General features: G+C 41.0%; 2 protein-coding genes across 4 annotated transcripts; both read left to right on the forward strand.

The window, feature by feature from the left end:
* On the forward strand, nt 1-18,578 carry LOC115140884 (FXYD domain-containing ion transport regulator 6-like). Of its 3 annotated transcripts, XM_029679325.2 has the most exons (10): nt 1-301; nt 11,202-11,258; nt 11,428-11,454; nt 12,183-12,209; nt 15,162-15,182; nt 15,642-15,665; nt 16,281-16,355; nt 17,767-17,803; nt 18,076-18,116; nt 18,237-18,578. In XM_029679325.2, exons 2-10 carry the CDS (start codon nt 11,207-11,209, stop codon nt 18,245-18,247), a joined length of 315 nt encoding a protein of 104 aa, XP_029535185.1. In that variant the 5' UTR covers nt 1-301; nt 11,202-11,206; the 3' UTR covers nt 18,248-18,578. The 3 variants fall into 3 exon arrangements, with proteins under 3 accessions (XP_029535185.1, XP_029535187.1, XP_029535188.1); XM_029679327.2 differs by lacking the exon at nt 12,183-12,209 and having other exon boundaries at nt 2-301; XM_029679328.2 differs by lacking the exons at nt 11,428-11,454; nt 12,183-12,209 and having other exon boundaries at nt 5-301.
* A 784-nt stretch (nt 18,579-19,362) lies between these two features.
* Nucleotides 19,363-23,539, forward strand: LOC115140885 (phospholemman-like). The gene is made up of 5 exons (XM_029679329.2): nt 19,363-19,705; nt 21,006-21,041; nt 21,162-21,236; nt 22,188-22,225; nt 22,334-23,539. Exons 1-5 carry the CDS (start codon nt 19,690-19,692, stop codon nt 22,436-22,438), a joined length of 270 nt encoding a protein of 89 aa, XP_029535189.1. The 5' UTR covers nt 19,363-19,689; the 3' UTR covers nt 22,439-23,539.
* Nucleotides 23,540-23,605: the final 66 nt, after the last annotated feature.

Consider the following 23,605-nt stretch of genomic DNA (forward strand, 5'->3'; position numbering starts at 1 on the left):
CCCTAACTCCCTCCCCCTTCTTTCCCTCGCCAGACGCTAAAATTATATCCGACTGCGAAAACTTTGCTGGATGTTTCAGGAGAAACATTTCAGGACCGGATTTTCATTCATTTCTGTACATTAAGTACGCTCGTTAAATCGTGTTTTATCAGTTTTGCAAAAGCGGACTTTTTGTGTCGATAAATTAGAACACTAGAAACATTGTTTCTGAAGGAGCGGAGGCAAGGCAGCGACCTAAGCGTTTTTATTATTCATCTAATCTCCACAGTCACCTATTTTCCATTAATTGGACTTCTGACAGGTAATTTGTTTTCATTTGCCATACATCTTTTACCAAGAGGCAATTTTCCCGTCAAAACATGTGAATAACTAACAACACGTGCTTTAGGGAAAACTGTTTTTGACCTGTGCACATAGCTTTAAAGTTTGTATAATTTGCTACATTTATGTAAATAGCCTTGCAAGTAAGCCATGTTTTCCGTTGGTTTAAGAACATTTAGTCTATAGAAAGTTCCCCATATCATTACATTTAAACGATTTCTAAATATCTTTGAGAGCACGTGACCATATATTTTGTATTTATTTATTTCACCTTTATTTTATCAGGGAGTCCTACTGAGACCAATGTATATTTTACAGATGAGTCCTGAATTACAGAAATTACCGAAAATACACACATCAAAATATAAATTCACATTTTTTTCAATTTATGGTGAAATGCTTACTTACAAGCCCTTAATTAACCAGCAGTGCAGTTCAAGAAAGAGTTAAAGTATTACCAAATAAAGGAAAAATTTATACAAAACTAACACAATAAAATAACAATAACGAGGCTATATAGAGGGAATACTGGTGCCGATTCAATGTGCAGGGGTACAGGTTAGTTGAGGTAATTTGTACATGTATGTAGGGGTGAAGTGACTATGCATAGATAATTACAGCGAGTAGCAGCAGTGTAAAAACAAATGGAGGGAGGGGTGTGTTAATGTAAATAGTTTGGGTGGCCATTTGATTAATTGTTCAGCAGTCTTGTGGCTTGGGGTTAGAAGCTGTTAAGGAGCCTTGTGGTCCTAGACTTGGCGCTCCGGTACCGCTTGCCATGCGGTAGCAGAGAGAAACGTTTATGAATTGGGTCACTGGAGTCTTTGACCATTTTTTGGGCTTTCCTCTCACACCGCCTGGTATATAGGTCCTGGATTTGCCTTACGGTCAGATGCCAAGCAGTTGCCGTACCAGGCGGTGATGCAACCGGTCAGGATGCTCTCGATGGTGCAGCTGTAGAACTTTTTGAGGATCTGGGGACCCATGCCAAATCTTTTCAGTCTCCTGAGGGGGGAACAGGTGTTGTCGTGCCCTCTTCACAACTGTCTTGGTGTGTTTTTTTACACTGGGGAACTTGAAGCTCTCTACCCGCTCTACTACAGCCCCGTCGATGTTAATGGGGGCCTGTTCGGCCAGCCTTTTTCTGTAGTCCACAATCAGCTCCTTTGTTTTGCTCACAGTGAGGGAGAGGTTGTTGTCCTGGCACCACACAGCCAGGTTTCTGACCTCCCTATAGGCTGTCTCATCGTTGTCGGCGATCAGACCTACTACTGTTGTGTCGTCAGCAAACTTAGTGATGTTGTTGGAGTCGTGTTTGAACAAGGCGTACAGGAGGGGACTAAGCACGCACCCGTGAGAGGCTCCAGTGTTCAGGATCAGCGTGGCAGACTTGTAGTTGTCTACCCTGACCACTTGGGGGTGGCCCGTCAGGAAGTCCAGGATCCAGTTGCAGAGGGAGGTGTTTAGTCCCAGGGTCCTTAGCTTAGTGATGAGCTTTGTGGGCACTATGGTGTTGAATGCTGAGCTGTAGTCAATGAACAGCATTTTCACATAGGTGTTCCTTTTGTCAAGGTGGGAAAGGGCAGTGTGGAGTACGATTGAGATTGTGTCATCTGTGGATCTGTTGGGGTGGTATGCAAATAAAAACATTTTGAAAATCTTCACATATTCAAACAGTCCATTTATCATTTCCAACGGGCTATACATTTTGGTGAGGTTTTTTCTCGCCTGAGTAGCCTCGTAGCCTTCACTGCCAAAAATAAAATGAAACTATCTAGTGTTCAGCAGAATAACAACACACTTTCAAATACAGCTAGCCTAGTCAAATAATTAACATCCAATCACGTTAACCGTTACTCTCTTGTGGGAATTCCACTAACGGTCCGTATGTAGCCAAACGCAGCTGCTGCTCATTCCGTTTGCTCAAAAATGGATAAATGTTTTTAAAAAGTAAGGCCTCGTCCATAGAGACACATACCAGCTCTACTGGTAGTACTGCTACTACCAGCAGTACTACACCTGCACCTGTCGATGACACAAGTTGTCCTGCTTCCACAAGCACATCCATAGAGACACATACCAGCTCTACTGGTAGTACTGCTACTACCAGCAGTACTACACCTGCACCTGTCAATGACACAAGTTGTCCTGCTTCCACGAGCACATCCAATGATAACACCAGTAATTCTACATTTGTTGTTAACCCAGCTACCATGGACACTGACAGTTGTGAATCTGATGCAGCCCGGGAAAGTACCGAACAACAGACAGGGACATTGGACCATCAAGAGGCGCAAATATTAAATATGATGAGAACTACGTTGATTTGGGGTTCACTTATATTGGGAGTAGTGCCTTTCCTCGGCCACAGTGTGTTAAAAGTCCTATCACACAACTCAACGAAACAGGCATTTAGAAACAAAACATGCCAATTTGAAAAATAAGCCAAGGGAGTTTTTTTGAGCGAGAATAAAGATGACTTTCGATTAGTAAGACATGTATAAAAGCAACAGATACCATTAATATGAAGGGGCTAGAAGCGTCGTATATGGTGAGCTACCGAGTGGCTAGGACAGGCAAGCCCCATACTATTATGGAGGACTTAATTCTTCCTGCTGCCACGGATATGGCTGTGACAATGCTGGGGGGGAAAGGCCCAAAAAACTATACAGACAATTGCTTCATCAAACAGCACTGTTTCACGACGCATCAGTGACATGGCAGGAGATGTTAAGAAACAATTACTGCTTCACATACAAGCCATATCTGCGGCAGTGTCCGCGTTACTGCTGTATGAGTCAACAGACGTGGCGGGCCTGGCACAGCTTTTGGTATTTGTCTATTACGTTTATGGGGGGTCAATTAAGGAAGATATCCTCTTCTGCAAATCACTGGAAACCAGGGCAACAGGAGAGGATATTTTTTAAGTATTGGACAGATTTGTGACATCAAATGGTCTTTGGTGGTCAAGATATGTTGGTATCTGTACTGATGGCGCAAAAGCCATGACAGGGAGACATAGTGGAGTGGTAACGCGCATGCAAGCAGTTGCTCTCAACGCCACTTGGGTACACTGCAGCATCCATTGAGAGGCTCTTGCTGCCACGGGAATGCCTGACAACTTGAAATACGTTTTGCACACTACAGTGAAAATGGTTAACTTTGTTCAAGCAAGGCCCCTGAACTCTTGTGCATTATCTGCACTATGCAATGATATGGGCAGCGACCATGTAACACTTTTACAACATACAGAAGTGCGCTGGTTATCAAGGGGCAAAGTATTGACACAAGCTTAAAGTTCTCTTTACTGACCATAATTATCTCTTGTCTGACCGCTTGCATGATGACGGAGTTTCTCACACGGCTGGCCTATCTGGGTGATGTTTTTTCTCGTCTGTATGATCTGAATCTAGGATTACAGGGACTCTCCACAACTATATTCAATATGCGGGACAAAATTGAGGCTATGATTAAGAAGTTGGAGCTCTTCTCTGTCTGTATTAACAATAACAACACACAGCTCTTTCCATTCTGTGCTTCCTTTGTGGCAACAGTTTGGGGAATGCTCTTTCCTGTTTCAGCATGACAATGCCCCCGTGCACAAAGCGAAGTCCATACAGAAATTGTTGGTCGAGATCAGTGTGGAAGAACTTGACTGGCCTGCACAGAGCCCTGACCTCAACCCCATCGAACACCCTTGGGATGAATTGAAACTCTGACTGCGAGCCAGGCCTAATTGCCCAAAATCAATGCCCGACCTCACTAATGCTTTTGTGGCTGAGTGGAAGCAAGTCCCCGCAGCAATGTTCTAACATTTAGTGGAAAGCCTTCCCAGAAGAGTGGAGGCTGTTATAGCAGCAAAGGGGGAGCCAACTCCATATTAATTCCCATGATTTTGGACTGAGATGTTCAACGAGCAGATGTCCACATACCTTTGGTCATGTAGTGTATAATATTTGAGGTAAACATAATTTCAAACCTTGCTTAAATTTGTATATGGTCACATATCTCTTCATTATGCGTGGGAATACTTTGGACGAGATTTACAAAATTAAAATCACTTGGAGCTGATTTGCTTTAGTTTTTACAGTATTTTATGTTCAATAAAACTAATTTTAAATACTTTTTTTTCTTTGCTCAGAAAACTTGGGTGGTCAAATAAAATCACCCGCGAGCCAAATTCAGTCGCAGGCCACCAGTTGGCGTAGGCCTGCTGTGCCATAACTTTTCAAAACTGACTGGCTTAACAGTTTCAGTGGTTGTAGTAGGTAGGTCTACTTTTCTTACTTTGTATTTGTCCTTTTCAGTTCAGGCAAAGTGCAATAACCTCACAACTCTCTAGGCACGAGAAGTAGCTATCTGTAGCCTAATGGGCTAGATGAAAACCATGACTGAGGTTAAAAGTATTTTCTAAGAATAACTTAGTTTAAACTTTGTTTACTTGAGGGTGAGCCTAGTCTACTTTAAAGTAGAATGCTGTAACAAACATGATTATTGGCCTTTGCTATAACTCTTGCAGCATTTGGCAGATTAAGATATTGATTGGCAGTCCTTTGTTGTTAGTCCTGTTCTTAAGCCCTGGTTTGAGTGTTTAAAACCCAGCATCTCTCTAAACCATGCCACACTGCTCCAACTCAGAGACCATAAGTATGAATAGTTCTAGTCGCCGTATGGAACAGCTTTTCTATGCCTTGGGCTAGGGATGGAACAGATAGGGTCTGTGCCAAAAGATGGGGTCTGATCAGAGTCATTGGGGCTAATCGTTTTAATGGCTATGTCAAATGATTATGTTAACTACAGTGACGGCTATCTGATGCCCATTACAGTATGGTATTTCTTCATACGGAAATCTACATAATGTATAGTATGAGTTCTGTCTCCTCATCTGCTGCCGGAGTAGTTCTTGATTATCATATTTCAGTTGTACAGAAGTCCCGAGGACAGTGACTTAATCTGACAGGTGATGCAATGAATACATAATTAGATATATAATATGGCTCATTTGTATGTTCACCGTTCAATTCTTCCAAAATCAAATATGCTCACAGTTCCCTAGAGATCAGTGTCAGGTGAGTACATTCTTCTGCAGCACTCCAACAAACAAGATTTTGTTTAAAGAAACATTTAGGCTTATCTGCTGTCTGTAACAAAACTCAGGACACTTTCTGCCGAGGGTGCCAATGCCTCCACAAACAACACTCCAAGTGTGGGAGTTTGGTTTAAGAGCCACGGCCAGTTAACACTTGATGTGAAAATCTAGAAGGGCTTGGAAGAACATCTGTAGAAAGAATGGCCTATGTGTGAAAAACAAACTGTAGCGGTATGCGGCATACCGTTGTGAGCAGTGACTGCACATTCCAGCTGAGGAAAAAAAAAACTGCTGAGTTACAGTGCCTTCAAAAAGTATTCACACCCCTTGACATTTTCCAAATGTTGTTGTTACAGCCTGCATTTCAATTGGATTAAACTTAGATTTAATGATATAATGTCAGTGGAATTGTGTTTTTCTAAAAATAAATACATAAAAGATTAAAATAAATTAATAAAAGATGAAAAGCGGAAATGTCTTGAGTCAATAATTATTCAACTGCTTTGTTATGGCAAGGCTAAATAAGTTCAGGAGTGTAAAATGTGCTTAACAAGTTGCATGGACTCACTCTGTGTGTAACAATAGTGTTTAACATGATTTTTTTAATGTCAACCTCATCTCTCTAACCCACACATACAATTATCTGTAAGGTCGCTGGGAGTGAATATCAAACACTGATTCAAACACAAAGACCAGGGAAGTTTTCCAATGCCTCGCAAAGAAGGGCATCTATTGGTAGATGGGTCAAAACATTTATACAAAATGTAAAAGCAGATGATGAATATCCCTTTGAGCATGGTGAAGTTATTTATTACACTTTGGATGGTGTATCAATACACCCAGTCACTACAAAGATACAGGATCTGCACCTAGGTTAATATTGTGGAATAACCACAATGATGTTGATCCAACTCAGGAAGGAAACCGCTCAGGGATTTCACCATGAGGCCAGTAGTGACTTTAAAACAGTTACAGAGCTTAATGGCTGTGATACAGTAGGAGAGAACTGGGGATGGATCAACATCATTGTGGTTATTCCACAATATTAACCTAATTGACAGTGAAAAGAAGGAAGCCTGTACAGAATAAATATATTCCAAAACATAATCCTGTTTGCAACAAGGCACTAAAGTAATACAGCAAAGAATGTGGCAAAGCAGTTCACTTTTTGTCATGAATACAACATGTTATGTTTGGGGCAAATCCAATACAGCACATTACTGAGTACCACTCTCCATATTTTCAAGCATAATGGTGGCTGTATCATGTTATGGGTATGCTTATAATCGTTTAGGACTAGGGAGCTTTAAAGGATAAGAAATAAATGGAATGGGGCAAAGCACAGGCAAAATTCTAGTGGAAACCTGGTTGTCTGCTTTACACCAGACACTGGGAGATTAATTCAGCTTTCAGCAAAACCGTAACCTAAAACACAAGGCCAAATCTACACTGGAGTTGCTTACCTAGAAGAAAGTATATGTTCCTGAGTGGCCAAGTTACAGTTTTGACTTAAATCTACTTGAAAATCTATGGCAAGACCTGAAAATGGTTGTCTAGCCATAACCAACAACCAATTGGACAGAGCTTGAAGAATGTTGAAAATAATATTGGGCAAATGTTGTACAATCCAGATGCAGATAACTCTTAGATATGTACTGAGAAAGACACTCAGCTGTAATTGCTGCGGATGGTGATTCTAACATTTATTGAGTTAGGGGGTTGAATACTTACCTAATCAAGATATAATAGTAATTTATTTCACAATTATTATTATTTATTTTACAAATGTTATAATTTGTCTTCCACTTTGACATTACATAGTATTTTGTGTAGATCGTTGACAACACATTACAATTAAATAAATGTTAACCCCACTTTGTAACTTAACAAAATGCAGAAAAAGTAAAGTGGTGTAAATACTTTCTGAAGGCACTGTATGTCTTTAACCCACTGACCAAATATCAAGTGCAACTCAACCCGGGTCTCTCTTCCCTGCACCCCAATACTGCCAGGACAGGACACCCATGTTCTACGGTGCAGAGACTGAAATAGCCCCCTCTGCCCTTACCCCGAGTCAGGAGCTAAAAACATAAAGAGATCATGGGAGAACTGTTTAAGTCTAGCAGCAACAGACCATGGCCTCCATAGCAGGTCAGCTATAAGATCACAAGATGTTGGGGTTATTTGAACGCGTCTCCTCAATGTTTAATTCCTCCCCACGGTCAGGGGCACAAACAAGGAATGTGAAGTCAAGAATAATTCTAGAGATGTACCTTTCCCCTGTAGTTTCATTTCTTGAGAGAGATTGGTGTGATTTCAAGAACAGTGCTTTCTTTGATAGTGAAGTGTTAAAGTTGCAGGGTGTTGTGACTAGCTCTGCTGGTCCCCTCCGATACAAAGCTGTATGTGTTCAGTAACAAGGCTGATGTTAAACCACTGGGATCTGCACCTATTTCTCCCACAACCAGACCTGTCAGACACTGGTGGTGGGAGAACTTCAACACTCCTCTGGCCAGGACAACTGAATCCTACAGACGAAGAACCATATATGTGACATTTAAAAAATGTACAAAAAGAGATATACATGAAAAATCATTATTGGACACCCTTTTTCTATAGTGAACCGGTTTCACAAGCTTTCCAGCTCGAATTAACAATCATTTTAAATTTAAAAATAGGCTCTGGTGGAATAACCGTTTATGTGCACCACTCAGAATGGATGGACAAGCGCACAACCTTTCTGTTGCTGATGAAAATCGCCGAAATGTGGGAAAGAACCGTAAAACAAAACTAAAAGAATGTAAAGACAGGCAAAGGAAGATCTTACTGGATGCGGGAAAACCCTATACAAATCGTAAGGGTCAAGAAAACCCTATACAAATCGTAAGGGTCAAGAAAACCCTATACAAATCGTAAGGGTCAAGAAAACCCTATACAAATCGTAAGGGTCAAGAAAACCCTATACAAATCGTAAGGGTCAAGAAAAAACTGGGAAAAGCTGTCCAAAAGAGGTATGTGGAAGAACCGTATATCAAACAATCAAGCTAGCTAGCTATAGAGTATAGTAACTAACATGTATGTTCTGGGTTGTCTCATTTGTAACTATAGAGAAAAGATATTAGCTAAAGTTCGTTGGCTACTAACTTATACATTATCGTTACAAATGTTATTGCTAGATTATAGAAGAAGCATAGCTAGCTACTTTTTCTCCATCCACCAGATGATTCGACATGGCTACAGTAGCTAGTTAGTTATATGTAACACTGTATCCTACAGAGATTGCACACCAGGGGTCCATTGAGGTGGCAAGCTGCATATTGAAGTGGTGAAGACAGAATTTACGCCACTCACCAAACCAGAGGTGCGCAAGTTGATCATCTTCAGGGACAGATGCTGTGGGCAGAATAACAACTGGCGGATGCTCAATCTGATGTCGATGCTCGTCTCTATGGGTTACTTTACCCATTTTGAGCAGAAGTTCATGGTCTCTGGTCATTCTTTTCTTCCTTGTGATGGATCTTTTGCCACCATCGAGAAGAGGCGCAAGGTGTCAGTCCTTCATACAACTGATGATGTTTCAAAGATGATACTTGATGCACAACCAACAAAACCATTCAAGGCGATGAGGATGCAATGTGAAGACTTCAGACACGTCCCAGATTCTGTCCTCAAGCGACCAGCTGGACTACAGACCACCTCAGTGAGGTGGTTAAAAGTCACAGGTATTGCACAGAGAATAGTTTACCAACATCCCATCAACATGCAACATGTTGTTCTAACAATGAAATATCCTAATTCTTGACTGTGAACGTTGTTTATTGATGTCAGGAACTTAACATGTTTCTGTTCTAATTTCAGTTGAGGATACTTGGAATCTGTAGACCAGACAGAGCCACAGTCTATTTGAGGGATGGAAATCGTGACTGATCTCCAAACCAAAACAAGGAGCTACACCTCAACCTCCCTATTTTGCAAGCCACTACCGTAGAGCATATGAGAGTCCTCTGCCCATCAAAACAAAACAAGTACCAAGATCTGATGACCAGCTCAACTACTTACCAGCTGCTGCACGCTCTTTTTATAAATCACTGCAGAGTGAATCATCTGTTGTTAAACCAAGCTACATAATTAACTGTTTTTTTTTCTGTGAGTTTATGATCCCCTGAAAATGTATAGTATGTTGAATCTGAATACATTTCAGAAGACATGTCACCCCTATTGTAGGAAATTAAATGTGTTTTCTATGTGAGTCAATTTGTGTATGATTTGAACCAGCACAATATATTGAATTAATTTAATTTTAAGATGTTGTTCCTAGTGTAGAAAATGTTATGTACATTGTGTTATGTTGCGAATTATTTTGTGTGTGTGATCATTTGAACCTTTTTTAATCTGAATGAATTAAAAACAAATAAGTCGTCACATACAGTATGTGAGTGTTCATTTGATCTTGATTCCCTTTTTTTATTCATTACAATGTACAGTACGTCTCTCTGTCACCACATTTAGCATGAACTCTAAGCAGTTAATACTCATTTACTGCTGTCACCTCGGTACAGAAAGACATTTCTTGCCTTTAGCATGGGTTTAACGCAATTCAAAACTTAATTGCTGATCATAGTGTTAAACGCAAAGAGAATGGTTTTCTGAACGTTATGTAATATTGACCTTAGGGACCTGCATAATGGCACATCACATTGATCCATATTTGATATGTACAAGTTGTGCTTGTTTTGATTGAATTCATTTAATTGTATTATATTTTTGTAGTTATTCTATGGTATGTTCACATTGAGGGCTTCATTTTAAATTTGACTAATATTTCATGACTCAACTTTTAAGAAAAGTCATCAGTGCTAAAGTTGATAGACCACCTCTAAATGAACCTCCATACAAATGAATTAACTACATATTGCATTTAAGTTATTTACATGAAGGGCGTCTGTACTTGAAAGTACTTAAAACGTCATATCAGGTGTTAAAAAAGGACATCTTACAAGAGTCATGCAAAATGTCACATATACTGTTCTTCCACAAACTGAAATCATCACTGGAGATATACTGTTCTTCCACAAACTGAGATCATCACTGGAGATATACTGTTCTTCCACAAACTGAGATCATCACTGGAGATATACTGTTCTTCCACAAACTGAGATCATCACTGGAGATATACTGTTCTTCCACAAACTGAGATCATCACTGGAGATATACTGTTCTTCCACAAACTGAGATCATCACTGGAGATATAATGTTCTTCCACAAACTGAGATCATCACTGGAGATATACTGTTCTTCCACAAACTGAGATCATCACTGGAGATATACTGTTCTTCCACAAACTGAGATCATCACTGGAGATATACTGTTCTTCCACAAACTGAAATCATCACGAGATAAACTGTTCTTCCACATTCTAAAAATTAAAACGGCAATAACAAAAGTATTTTTTGAAATAACAAAAAAATATCAATTGTTGTTGGAAGATATGGGTATGGTGAATTATTTGTCAACCATAAAACACCTAATGTGGTACACACAATTAATAATATAAAAATAACTTAAAATGGAAAAATTGTCACATATGGTTCTTCATCTGTAGGATTCAACTGTGTAAGCCTGTTATGTTTCCTCATTATGAGCCCAGAAGTCTTTCCATTACGTTATGCTTGAAATATGTAATTGTCATGTATCAACTTGAGTCCCCCCAGGGGATTGAACTTGGTTCTCAAATAAAGTATTTGCTTTCTGTCTTGTCATGTTTCTGGTGGTTGTTTCCCTTTGTCTCCAGGTGACATGGATCTCTCTCTGTTGGTGGCATTCTGCTCCTGTGTTCCTCCTGCTTTGGGTGAGCTTTTTCCTTTCACTCTTTTTCTTGTTTGAGCTTCTCTCTCAAATACTTGAACCCAGCACTTGAATGGTGACTGAGGAGCGTTCACAGTGTGGTTGAGGGAAATGTAATGTTTTATTCAGAGTGCCGGTGATTAAAGAATGAGCTGGTCTGTCTGTACTAACAGGGTCAGGATTTGGCAGGGAGATGCCAGGTAAGTTTGCAGTGCATTGGATGCCTCCGTTGTGTTAAAGGAATGAGAAATGCAGTCTGTCTGCCTTGGAATGGACACAGTATGCATGGCATCTTTGTTGTTGGCTTATCAGTTGCCCTAGAGCAGTGTTTCCCAGCTCCAGTCCTCGAATAACCCCTTGTTTTTTACAGTACACATTCGTATTGTAGCCCTGGACTAACAAACCTGTTTCAACTTGTCAACTAATCATTGAATCCTCGATGAGTTGAATTTGGTGTTTTTGTCCGGGGCTTCAAGACAGCCATACTCTAGAACAGGGTTTCCCAACTCTCTCCGCTGCCCCCACCCCCCAGACATTTCACACTTTTGTTTTAACCCTAAATGGGCACACCTGATTCAATTAGTCAAAGGCTTGATGATTAGTTGACTAATCGAACCAGGTGTTCCCATTTAGGGTTAAAACAAAAGTGTGAAATGTCTGGTGGGGGTGGGAAACCCTGTCCTAGAGTATGGCTGTCTGTAGAGAAACTGGAAAGGTCATTCACAATGCAGTGTTTTTCAGCAGAGTTAGGAAGGGGGTGTTCTTGGGGCATATATAATTGATTTATTATTTTACAGTGTTAGCCAATGCATTTAGGGGAGACACTGCAGAGTGATAAAGGAAAGTTTGTAGTGTCATATTTTAGAACTTGTAGTGTCTTACGAGTTCCAGTGATTTAAAGAATGAACTGGTCTGTCTATACTAACAGGGTCATCTATAGGCAGGGACATGCCAGGTAAGTTTTTTTTTTTTTGGATGCCTCAGTGTTGTCATAAAGGAATGAGAAACACAGGTGTCTGTTTTGGAATGGGCACTAAGAATGCACAGCCATATTTGTTATTGTCTGGTCAGTTGCACTAGAGCAGCTTTTCATCAAACTCAGTCTGGGGGTCTCCCCTGGGTGCACATTTTGGTGCACTACACAGCTGATTGAAATATCTCCTCATTGGGGTGTCAGGAAACTGCCATAGAGCACATGTGTCGAACTCATTTCATGGAGGGCCGAGTGTCTGTGGGTTTTCACTCAACTCTAATTAGTTAAGAACTCTCCTCGCCTGGTTGTCTAGGTCTTTAATTGAAAGGAAAAAGCAAAGACCAGCAGACACTAGGCCCTCCATAGATTGAGTTTGATACCCCTGCCCTAGAGTATGACAAGCTTTGCTCTGTCTGTACTTACATATTGCACAACTATATTTATTTAAATACTATTGTGTAAGGATTTCAAGTTGTGATTAAATCCAGTTCATTTGAAATGGGCTCATCTAGACTGGTGTAAGAAAGAGCCTTTGCTTTCCTGGCCAGGATTAGCCTTTTTCTCATGTGAAGGATTTTAGTAATCGGTCATTTGGTGTGCAGCCAAGCCTCCCATATTGTAGTAGCATGTGGTGCTAGGCAGTCCTACACTGCACTTTGTGTTGTGTTGTGCTGACTTGTTCTTGAGCAGATTGCGCTACATTAGTTGTTTTTCTCCACAGTCAACAGGGTGATTTGGGCAGGATATGAGTTCCCCTGGTAATGGAGAGGAATGACACCAAACGGAAGTGTTTGTCGGACATTAGGCTTATCTACTGCACCATAAAAAGCCCTGCTGACTCGGGTTGTCATTCTCTGACATCCTTTAGAAGAGAATTTAAATGTCAGCAGATACAAGATGAGCCAATCAGAGGAGCATTTCGTTGTTAGAGCTGAGCAGTGATTAATGTAATACACTTTGGAACTTTCTAGAAGTGGTTCTATTACTTCTGTACTAAACAAAGCAGGAGTCATTTATTTGTTTGGTGATCCAGATAGTGTGACATCCATGTGATTTAGATTCTTAATCTGTGGTTAAAACCTGTTAAGGATACCCCCCCACTTTGTGCAATTTCCGCCTGAAGACATACCCTATTCTAACAGCCTGTAGCTCAGGCCCAGAAGCAAGGATATGCATATTCTTGTTACCATTTGATTAAAAACACTCTGAAGTTTGTGTAAATGTGAATTGAATGTAGGAGAATATAACACACTAGATCTGGTAGAAGAAAATACAAGGAAATAAACAGGCGTTTTTCAGTTATTTTATTGTTGTAGCATCTTTAAAATCAACTAGAACATCAACATATTCAGTTATGATACTCTGGATACTTTTAAATGAGAGAATAAGCAGGCAACAGTATTTCCCCAAAGTTTCAGACAGATGCCTCTAGGAATGAGTGAGGTACATGCCATTGGGTATGTAGTCACCCAGGTGTCCCTCACAAGTTTCCCAAATGTACCCAAGTGGCCGAATTGGTACATGGGTACATTGCTGAAAATAACTATATACAAAATTTTAAAAAAAATATTCACACATACCCGGAAACATATATTTTGGAAAATTGAAGAAAAAAATGAACATTTCCAAAAAAATAAAAATAACATGGGTAACTATTTACATGTTCAATGTTCAATAATGTGAAGACCCTCTACACAATATTGTGCTGCTGATGCCACAGCGCATAGCAGTCTCTTTCTGCTGTGAAGCAGAGTGTCACTTCACAGGTGCTGCAGCCGACAGAGGATTTCTTGTGGCAAAGAGCACAACGAAGCCTCCTTACTGAATTCCTTTTGCACTCCTTCTCGCCTGCAATAAGGAATTTCAGCATGTGCACACCACTGGTTGAAGGAGCAGAAGGGACAGAGGTAGAGGGGACTGAAGGTGCTGCAGTGGACCTGCTGTAGCTAGCAAGCTCACGGACGAGCTGCTCCCTGAATACCAGCTGTGACATGGGGGGCTGTCCACAGCTCTTGGCCATTTCGTTATGGAGGATGAAGGAATTCACCACAGCAATGTCCATGAAATGGTAAAAGAATGTCTTGTACCATTTCATGGTTTTGTGAAGAACATTATAGTAACCAATAAGTGCATCTGACAGGTCGACTCCTCCCATGCTTTTATTGTAGTCCTTCACTGCTGTTGGAATGGGGACATTTTTTGTGGTCCATGCCCCAGTAGTGTCCTTCACATGCCTGGCGACGTGATCACCAGTGAAGGCCTTGTGTATAGTGGAGCACATCACCACCTCTCTGGTGTCCATCCACTTCACAAACAGCAGGCCATCTTGGTATTGTGAGGACCGATGTGACATTTGGTTGATTCTCAAACAGTTACTCGCTCTGCGTGCACACAGTGAAGTCTGCTTTATAACAGCACCTACCTGAGCTGACATGGGTCACTGGCCTTAGGAAATGACTGCAGAGTGGGGATGGTTAGTAATGCATCAGGACTCTGTGGTGTCTTGCATCATTGTAGCATTAGCATTTCTACTGCTTTCAACAGAGCTGCTTATGGTACACTGCATTTTGCTGCTTCTCCTTTACTGTTATAAGGAGGGAGCCACCTGAGTGTTGCCAGGTTGTATTTAAAAGCATGCACTGTGTATCGCATCACCCAGTGGTGTAATCTGTAAGTGCATGCCCCATTCCTAAACTTTCAGTACAAGTGGACCATTTTTTTTATTTTTAAGCATAGAACACTACAACCAGTCTTTACTATCATGTGTACAGTAGTCACTATTGACATTCAATGTACACTTCTGGAACACTTGACTACAGTTTTGAAAGTCAACAGAGCCTCAAACCAGTTATGAAAGCTTCGTAGTTCACACCAAGCACACAGTCGGAGCTAATGCCTGTCAATCACTAATGCTTTCGGTCTTTTGTTTTCTAGCATTGACGATGGATGAAAAAGGTAACATTTTCTTGTTTCAAATTAACATTATTGTACCAATTGTATTTCACTTTAAAGAGCATGTTGGCAAAGAGTTAAATCAGTTTTTGGTCACTCAGCTTTTTCACTCCAGTTACACTCAACCCCGTTGACGTTTGAATTAGTTTAGCTCCAAACATGGTGTGTAAGTTTCTATTGAAAAGGACCACTATGAATGCATGTGATTTTAAAGGAGATGTAATTCCCACTAGGGACACAATGTTTTAGAAGTCTCCCAGTGGATCCTTTACAATACATTCCATCTGGCCTCATGCGCAGCTCTGTCTTCAATCTGCTTTGGCTGGCGATGGGACAAGTGGTCTAATGTCCTTTTTTTTAAACTATAGCTGCAATTTCAATGGAGATTGAATAACTGTGAATAATAACATTCTACAAAATGCAGTCCCTCACTAAATGTATCTGGTTTTCATGTATTCCCAGACTATGACGCTGCGTTTCACTACGGTGAGTGGGGGATGGATCAACGTGGACTAACTCCCCTGGGGGCAAACGTGACACTTCTCAGGGAATATCAGGGAGGTCAAGACGGGCTCGTGTTTTCCCTCCATTTTTCCAGGAGCGTCGGAAAACATTGACCCTTCGGGCCACGCTTCCGGAGTTCAACTGGCAAACCGTTCTAGTCCCTCCCACTCTGCTGTAGTCTCATTTCTAAACACATCACAACCATAATAGAGATTCTGTCATCAAACCTGTTCATTGCTCTATCCTGTCTTCAGTAGGTCTATGCATTCAGACACATTATAGGATATATTCAGCTCTTACAGTGAATATCCTTCCATGTTTGAGGCAGTAATATTCATCAGAATATAGATATCTATAGATGTGAACCTGATGGATTCATCAATCGTGGCATATACAGTAGGCACGTATGTTTGAATTGTTTCAGTAATGTGATTGATTGTGTCATAATTGCATAGCTTTGCTATGCTGTATCCACCCTAAGAGGGTACAGTGCATATGCATGTACTGAATAAGATGTTTTAAGTTACACTGTGCCTTGCACATATTCTGCAGTAGTGGGCCTTAGTGTGTAGGGATAAAAATGTATTTCTGTTTCAGACTATGAATCTCTGAGGATCGGTGGACTGATCTTCGCTGTGGTACTGTTTGTCATGGGCATTGTCCTCATCGTCAGTAAGTCTGTCGGCCCAACTACAGTTATATTTAAAATACCATTTGAAGTATTACACTTCCATTGAAATAAAATGTGATTAGTCCCATAAGTTTATTTCTACTGTACCAATCTCATTCCATATTATTGTAGTTCTGCACTGTTCAACATGTTGATCCATTGGACAGCCCCTCTTTACCAGTCCAGTCCTTATATTTTTATTTTATTTAACCTTTATTTTACTAGGCAAGTCAGTTAAGAACAAATTCTTATTTTCAATGATGACCTAAGAACAGTGGGTTAACTGAACGACAGATTTTGTACCTTGTCAGCTCTGGGATTTGAACTTGCAACCTTTCGGTTACTAGTCCAATGCTCTAACCACTAGGCTACCCTGCCGCCCCATAAACAAGCCTGGGATCAGTTACTTGCTGGCATGCAGGCCAACATGCCTTGCACAACGCCCAGGACACCCAACACCTCTCTACCCTGTAGACATCTTCACATCTAGGGCACTGACTAAAACTGGCCTGGACACTATGCAGCCTTGTCCCCTCCCTCCTCATCTCCTGCCCTTGCCCTCATCCACCCCACCCCAGGCATAGCTGGAGACCTCCACCCACCCTAACTCTTACTCCAGGCATCCATTACATTAATCAGCCCATACATTAGTCATAGATATCACAGGGGACAGAGGGAGTGCCCCCTCCTGCTACTGCACATGTGCAAAGAGAAGGCTTTGGGTCTTTAGTGTTCTGTCCAAGCTGTACAAATAATAATTTAGAATAATCAAGCAGTTTGTATATGTTTTACTGGATAGGGTCTTGTAAAATTATGTAATATTCCAACTTCTATACACATCAATTACTGAAGTATCTTCATTCTAGTGTTAGTTTAGCAGGCGGTATCTTCATTCCAGTGCTAGTTTAGCAGGCGGTATCTTCATTCCAGTGTTAGTTTAGCAGGCGGTATCTTCATTCCAGTGTTAGTTTAGCAGGCGGTATCTTCATTCCAGTGTTAGTTTAGCAGGCGGTGTCTTCATTCCAGTGTTAGTTTAGCAGGCGGTATCTTCATTCCAGTGTTAGTTTAGCAGGCGGTATCTTCATTCCAGTGTTAGTTTAGCAGGCGGTATCTTCATTCCAGTGCTAGTTTAGCAGGCGGTATCTTCATTCCAGTGCTAGTTTAGCAGGCGGTATCTTCATTCCAGTGCTAGTTTAGCAGGCGGTATCTTCATTCCAGTGCTAGTTTAGCAGGCGGTATCTTCATTCCAGTGCTAGTTTAGCAGGCGGTATCTTCATTCCAGTGCTAGTTTAGCAGGCGGTATCTTTGACATCTAGGATGGAGAGAGTCCTGTCAACTCAAGCTATCCTCAGAGTACATCAGCTTTCCATCATAGTAGCTCTTTCACACTAATTTCTCTCGCTCTCTCTGCAGGCCGGAAATGCCCATGTAAATCAAGTCCGAAGTCACGGTAAGTTGGGCAAAGAAGAGCTAGGTGTTGATTAAACATGGCAGAGAAGACCTTGACTGAGTTCATTGTAAGGCTATTAAAGTGTTATCTCTAGACTCTTAATGAGAGGAGCTTTTAGAATATTCTTAACAGTTAGAAGCTTCAGTACTCGGTTTGATCTTTAATACATTTCCCCCCTATGTTTTAGGGTTTAGATGGCTTGGTTTGGTACTGTATACTTTTTAATCACTGGCCAAGTGGTGGTTTACCTGTTTCCCATGTTCATCTCTCAGGCCTGCTGGAGTACCTGAGGCAGAGGCAGGGGCTGTGACAAGTAAAAATCATCTATCATTGATTTCATTTCCATGTTGGTCTTTATCAAATGTCTGATTTGTGTATATCATTTGTATTTATGAAACCAATACATCTCATCATGACACCTATCTGCTCTCAGGTCCCAAGTGATGTGAAGTCTCGCCACCAGGCGGCAGCATCGGACTGTAGAGTGCTACTATGGCCGTCTCCCAGAGCACGAGGCTCCTTTTTTAAATTCCATCCTGCTGATATGTTCTCTTGGCATCTTTTTTTGCTTTTCTCTTTTTTTCTATATGAATGAATCTACAGCGACAGTATTTTGAGGACATAATTGGTTGATGCAGTAGGGTTGTTTAATTGTAGGCTATAATTACACCTGTCATACGTGATAGACACATTAACAAGCGATTTTGTTATAACTTGACTGACTATTTTAAATTGTAATATTTCCACACTGAAATAAAGTGATGTACATGGGTAATTGTGTATTGTGTTCCAACTTTTCCCACTGTCAATCACTGGCACGGTCTCGTCCCAGTAGCGCAGTTCTAATGGTTATGCAGCACACCTCTTTTGCTGACGTTGCACCTTTCTGCAGGCAATAGTAGACAAAATCATTCAACCTCCTAACAAGTGCCGCAACATCAACAATGCTGTAGCCTATTGTTTAGAGCCATTGTTGCATGCTAATCTGTGGCCTATCATTTTATAATGAAAGTAACTCTATTGATATATTATTGGCCAAATGAGGTCTAGCTGCAGGATGGATGAGGGAGGGGACCTTTCAAAGACAGTTTTTCAATAGTGTCAGATTTATTTCCTTTATCTCGGAAAGTGGCAACATTCAAAAGAAAAAGGGGGTTGACTGCATAATGAACCTTTTTATCATGCCATTAGAAAAATACTTGAAATCATAATTCCCATTTGAAATTAAGAATTTCCCTAAATTATCTTGGTCACTCAAATATAGGCTAACTAAGGCATTATTTGTGAAATAATGTAGCTTATTAAACTAGAGGCTAAATTATTGCATAAAATATCGCATGCATTTTCTGCCTACACTTGCAGTTGCGACTTGCAGATGTTTTTTTTACTATACATTTACTCTGTATTTTTATATAGATGAGAAGACGGGAAACCTCTCCCTTGTTGCTCTGTTGCTAGGGATATCTTCCCTCCTCGTGCCGCATTACAGGAGGAGAGACCTGTTAGCGCATTCCTCCCCTCGCAGTTTCCCACGCCTCCTCGGGGCATATTGATAGTAGGCTACTCGAGTGCGGTAGAATACCGTCGGCAGTGGGAGGCACATTTTTCTTCACGGCCTGGGGGATACCTCAATAGACTGAGGCTGCAGCATTGAATAGCCTATAACCGAATGCAGTGCCTGTGCATCACCACCAGAGGACTCTCGTGCGTTCTAAGTGTTTGTGCAATTGACTTTATTGAGCCGCAGTTTCCTTTCTTTTCTTCCTATCCTACTCCACTCCTCAAAAGTGCGCGTCTTCCCATTTTCTGTCCGCTGACCTGAAAACCTGCATCGGGGCGCAAGAGAAACTCAGCAGACAAAGACACAGTATATCCACACTGCAGTCATGTCAACTGAAGGAGGTTTGTATTTTTTATTTTTTTAAATAGAACAAGACAATTGAAACTACTAGTGCGTTTCATAATGTTTTTGTTGTTCTTCAGTTCAGTGTTTTAGGTACAGGTTCTTTGCTCAGGCTGTTCTTGCACATCAATTATTTAGGCTAAGCTTGCTCCTAGACTCATCCCATCAATTTCTATTTCATGGAATTGATGAACAATTGGTGCATTGCTGCTAGAGCGCCATTACAGTCTAGGCTACTTTTCCCATGTTTTGGATCACTTTCCATTTAATCTATCTATTGCTTATTATTTTTCAAAATACGTAATACTCGCTGTATTTTTTGTAAATGTATGGTTTTCTTATAATTTGTGAATGGTTGTGTAGGCTTGCCCATCGGGGTGCAAGAGGGGAGGGGTAGAGCGCTGGGGAGAAGTTGAAAGCGCCAACTAAGCCATTACATAAAGTGGGGGTTCAGCAACATAAAGCCGCATTGTTGACGCTCGGATCTTATAGCCTACTGCTCGTTAAAGTCCAGATTTTGCATATTTACTTGGACTATGGCTGCGAGCTCTCATCTGAAGATGTTGGAGCACAGTTCATCACCAAGGGTGTGGACAACACTTTAGTGTATAAAATAAAATATTGTATTAACAATTATTAGGATTGTTCTATTTTTTAACACATCCGATATGGATAATCGGTACAAGCAACTTGATTGATTGTCTTGTAAATCGCGTTGTATTGAACGCCTCTCGTGCGCTTCTAACCCACTTTCTGTGGGCGGTCTTTTCTGCTGAGCAAAGACTCTGCATTGATCAGCGCTCCGCAGTCAAGCAGCACGGAGACAGCTGTTGTCGTCTTTAAGATAACGCCTAGTAAACTGGAAGATTTACGCATAAGATATTCCTTTTTGTGTAGCGCGTTGATTTGATTTACAGTTGGTCTATTCGTGTGATCACATTAAGCAAAAATAACGCACTAACTCAAATTGCAATTGCTTTCATCGCTATCACGAGTATGCCCATTTAGAATCAGTGATAAATACGAGAGCAAAATCTGTCCACATTAGGCTACTCATATCAATATCGTTTTCCCAAAACCGTCGCGTTCTGCTGTCCATGGTGCTGAACCGACACCCATCCCAAAAAGGGCGTTCCCATGAGTTTGGACTCGGTCTATTGGCTGTTTACTTCTCCAGCACTGCAAGATTCTGACATTTTTTACAACTTACATTACATCATGTTAGAACCTTGTTATTAGGCCTAATGTTGATAATACATTGTTGTGTGTTCTAGTAAATCATTTGTGTTTTCTTTACAGAATCGATTTTACATGATCAAAGTGACTTCGAATATGGTGAGTGAATTCACCTGAATGGATTCATTGGTTATTTGAGTCACACCATACATGGCATGTGAGTTGTACCATGTGACTACTACTAATGGTCATGATTATAGATTTTTTTTCTGGTTTCAGATTATGAGACACTTCGAACTACAGGGGTCATCATTGGGGTGATCTTGTTTGTGTCTGGTATCCTAATAGCTCTTAGTGAGTATGCTTGTACACACTCCGCCTAGTCTGTCACATGCTCACCTGTAACTCTCTGAAGGTTACTGTAACTTTTTGATCTCTTCAACAGGTAAAAAACTCACATGCTCAAAATCGTCTTCCAAGTAAGAGTTTGTACAGGGCTTGGCAGTTGCTCCGCCTGTGCATGTGGAATGCATCAGACTTTGGAAGAGGAGTCCCCACCAAATACAGGATGGCTTTACTAATACTATTTTACTGTTACCATGTCTGTCCTTTCCCCCTCTCTCCCCTCCCACAGTGGAGCCCATGTCTGAATGCTGCCTATTGGTTAAGATATTACAGTCCCGCCCTCCCTCTCTAAATCCAATAATACTGCCCACCCATTCAACTAATTAAACAGTCACCCTTATACAGAGCATCATATTACTGTCAAATATCTCAAGATAGTCTAGTAGTCTAACTCTGTGCCATCTTTGACCTTTTGAAAATCAAGTGTTCTTGTCAAACAAGCAATATTAAGGACATGTCCTGCATTAGGGCTTTTTGGGGCCCCTGGTTGAGAATGGGGGCTGTTGTTGCATGGGTTGGCAGTGTGGGTGGATGGCCTCAAAGAGTGTATGTTTACAGCCAATGGCATGCCGACCCAGTCTCTCCCTCTCGCCTACCCTTTGAGAGAGGACACTGATTGGGAAGATCCTGACAGATCACTGCATTTTGCCCCAAATTGAATCCTATGATTGTTAAAGCTTTGTGGCCCCAGCCCCTTCTGTGCATGGATACAGTTGACCTAATCCATCTAAAATACCTTCTCTTTGGTCAGAACACACATGATCTTGGTTACATTGTGGTTGTTTCCACAAAGCTTTGAGGAGAACTGAACTGTTGGAACTATCCAGGATTGCTTCCTTTAATTCCCTTTCTCTCCTTGTATCAGAGTGAATAACTGTTCTCTTGTCTTCTCGTCTTCAGCTCTAATACAGCAGGCACCCAAATACCAAAGACAGATGGTGAGAGAGAGAGAGAGAGAGAGAGAGAGAGAGAGAGAGAGAGAGAGAGCGAGAGAGAGAGAAGAGAGAGAGAAAAAATAACACACTGTCCTCTATCTTGTGTTGCAGTGCCACCTCCAACAGTATAGGCGAAGTGTACATGGAGGCGAGGGAGAGTCATCATGGGAGGTGCCGCTGAGAGGCCAACACACACACTCACTTGTTTATGGCTGACACACACCAGCGCCCATTGGAACATCAAGTAATGGTGCACACCCAGCCCAAGCTGACCAGAAGAATGACGGAATTGTCATTCTTGATTTAAATTAAATGTATATCAAGCCTAGATGAAGATTTGACACGTAACCGTCTTTGTTACTTGTGTATTAGGTGCTATCAATCTACCTTGCCCAGCAAAAATAAAACATACCTGGCCCAAGATCAGCTTTCAGGTGCGCTGTAAATGTATATCATGATATGGGTAGTGTTGAAACAGAACTGAATGCTGTGCTCTCTCTGTTCCTTGCTTTTGACTTCATGCACACCCAAGACAGTTGATTGCATGTCTCATTTTACTGTATAGTACTCTCAATGCACTTTAGAAATCTACAACTTTATTATCCAGTCGTGAGAGAGGTCTTTAACGTTTAGGATTTCACATTGGACCTGTATTAACAACACCAAGCATGAATTAAGATATCAACCCAACCCCATTATCCCACTCTGTTTTACTGACGGTTGGCTCAGGATCTATCTGCTGTCATTTTTGATGGCATTAAGTGGATTGTCGTGGGTGGTTGTGTTCTAGGTAGCAATGAGAAGAATGTCAACCCCATGTCTAATGTTCATTTTACAGCAATTTGAAACAGAAGCAGGAATGAAGTCTCCTGTCATTCTCTGGGGTCTGTAAGAGGGTGCCACCAGTATAGTATTGTATGTCAATGGCCTTTTTCTTTCTCCTAATGCATTCTAAGTTACATTGCACGAGTAGAATCATTCAAAGCACTAAAAAGGTATTACCTTGGGTTGAAGGAACGGGCATTTTAAAAGTGTGTGAGTTTAAGCTTAATGAAAAGATCAATACATTAAGATAAGAAGGCACAGTAACTACCTGCAAATAAACGTTCTTTATTATCATTATTTAGAGCTGTTTCTAACTTGCTGAAAGTACAATGTCTGTTAACTTCAGCTCTTTTTATTTCCCGGTATGTAGCACTAGTAATGCCTGATACTGAGCCAATGGCGTAACAGTTAACCAAAAGCAAATGAGTGATTCTCACCAGAGCTAACCAATAAGACAGCTGCTGCAATAAAAATCACCCTGTATACAATGGTCTTATTGATGTATTGTTTACAGTTATTTCCCATATCTTTTAATCTGAACCTTTATCAATACGTACA

Source organism: Oncorhynchus nerka, linkage group LG14 (assembly GCF_034236695.1).
Source record: "Oncorhynchus nerka isolate Pitt River linkage group LG14, Oner_Uvic_2.0, whole genome shotgun sequence".
Taxonomy (NCBI): domain Eukaryota; kingdom Metazoa; phylum Chordata; class Actinopteri; order Salmoniformes; family Salmonidae; genus Oncorhynchus; species Oncorhynchus nerka.

What these genes read in the sequence shown, in the direction of transcription:
- LOC115140884 (XM_029679325.2), top strand. Translation starts at nt 11,207, where the DNA reads ATGGATCTCTCTCTGTTGGTGGCATTCTGCTCCTGTGTTCCTCCTGCT. An exon ending in TATAGGCAGGGACATGCCAG is followed by an intron (nt 12,210 to 15,161) that starts GTAAGTTTTTTT and finishes TTTGTTTTCTAG; the next exon opens with CATTGACGATGGATGAAAAA. An exon ending in GGGCATTGTCCTCATCGTCA is followed by an intron (nt 16,356 to 17,766) that starts GTAAGTCTGTCG and finishes CTCTCTCTGCAG; the next exon opens with GCCGGAAATGCCCATGTAAA.
- LOC115140885 (XM_029679329.2), top strand. An exon ending in TCAAAGTGACTTCGAATATG is followed by an intron (nt 21,042 to 21,161) that starts GTGAGTGAATTC and finishes TTCTGGTTTCAG; the next exon opens with ATTATGAGACACTTCGAACT. An exon ending in CCAAATACCAAAGACAGATG is followed by an intron (nt 22,226 to 22,333) that starts GTGAGAGAGAGA and finishes CTTGTGTTGCAG; the next exon opens with TGCCACCTCCAACAGTATAG.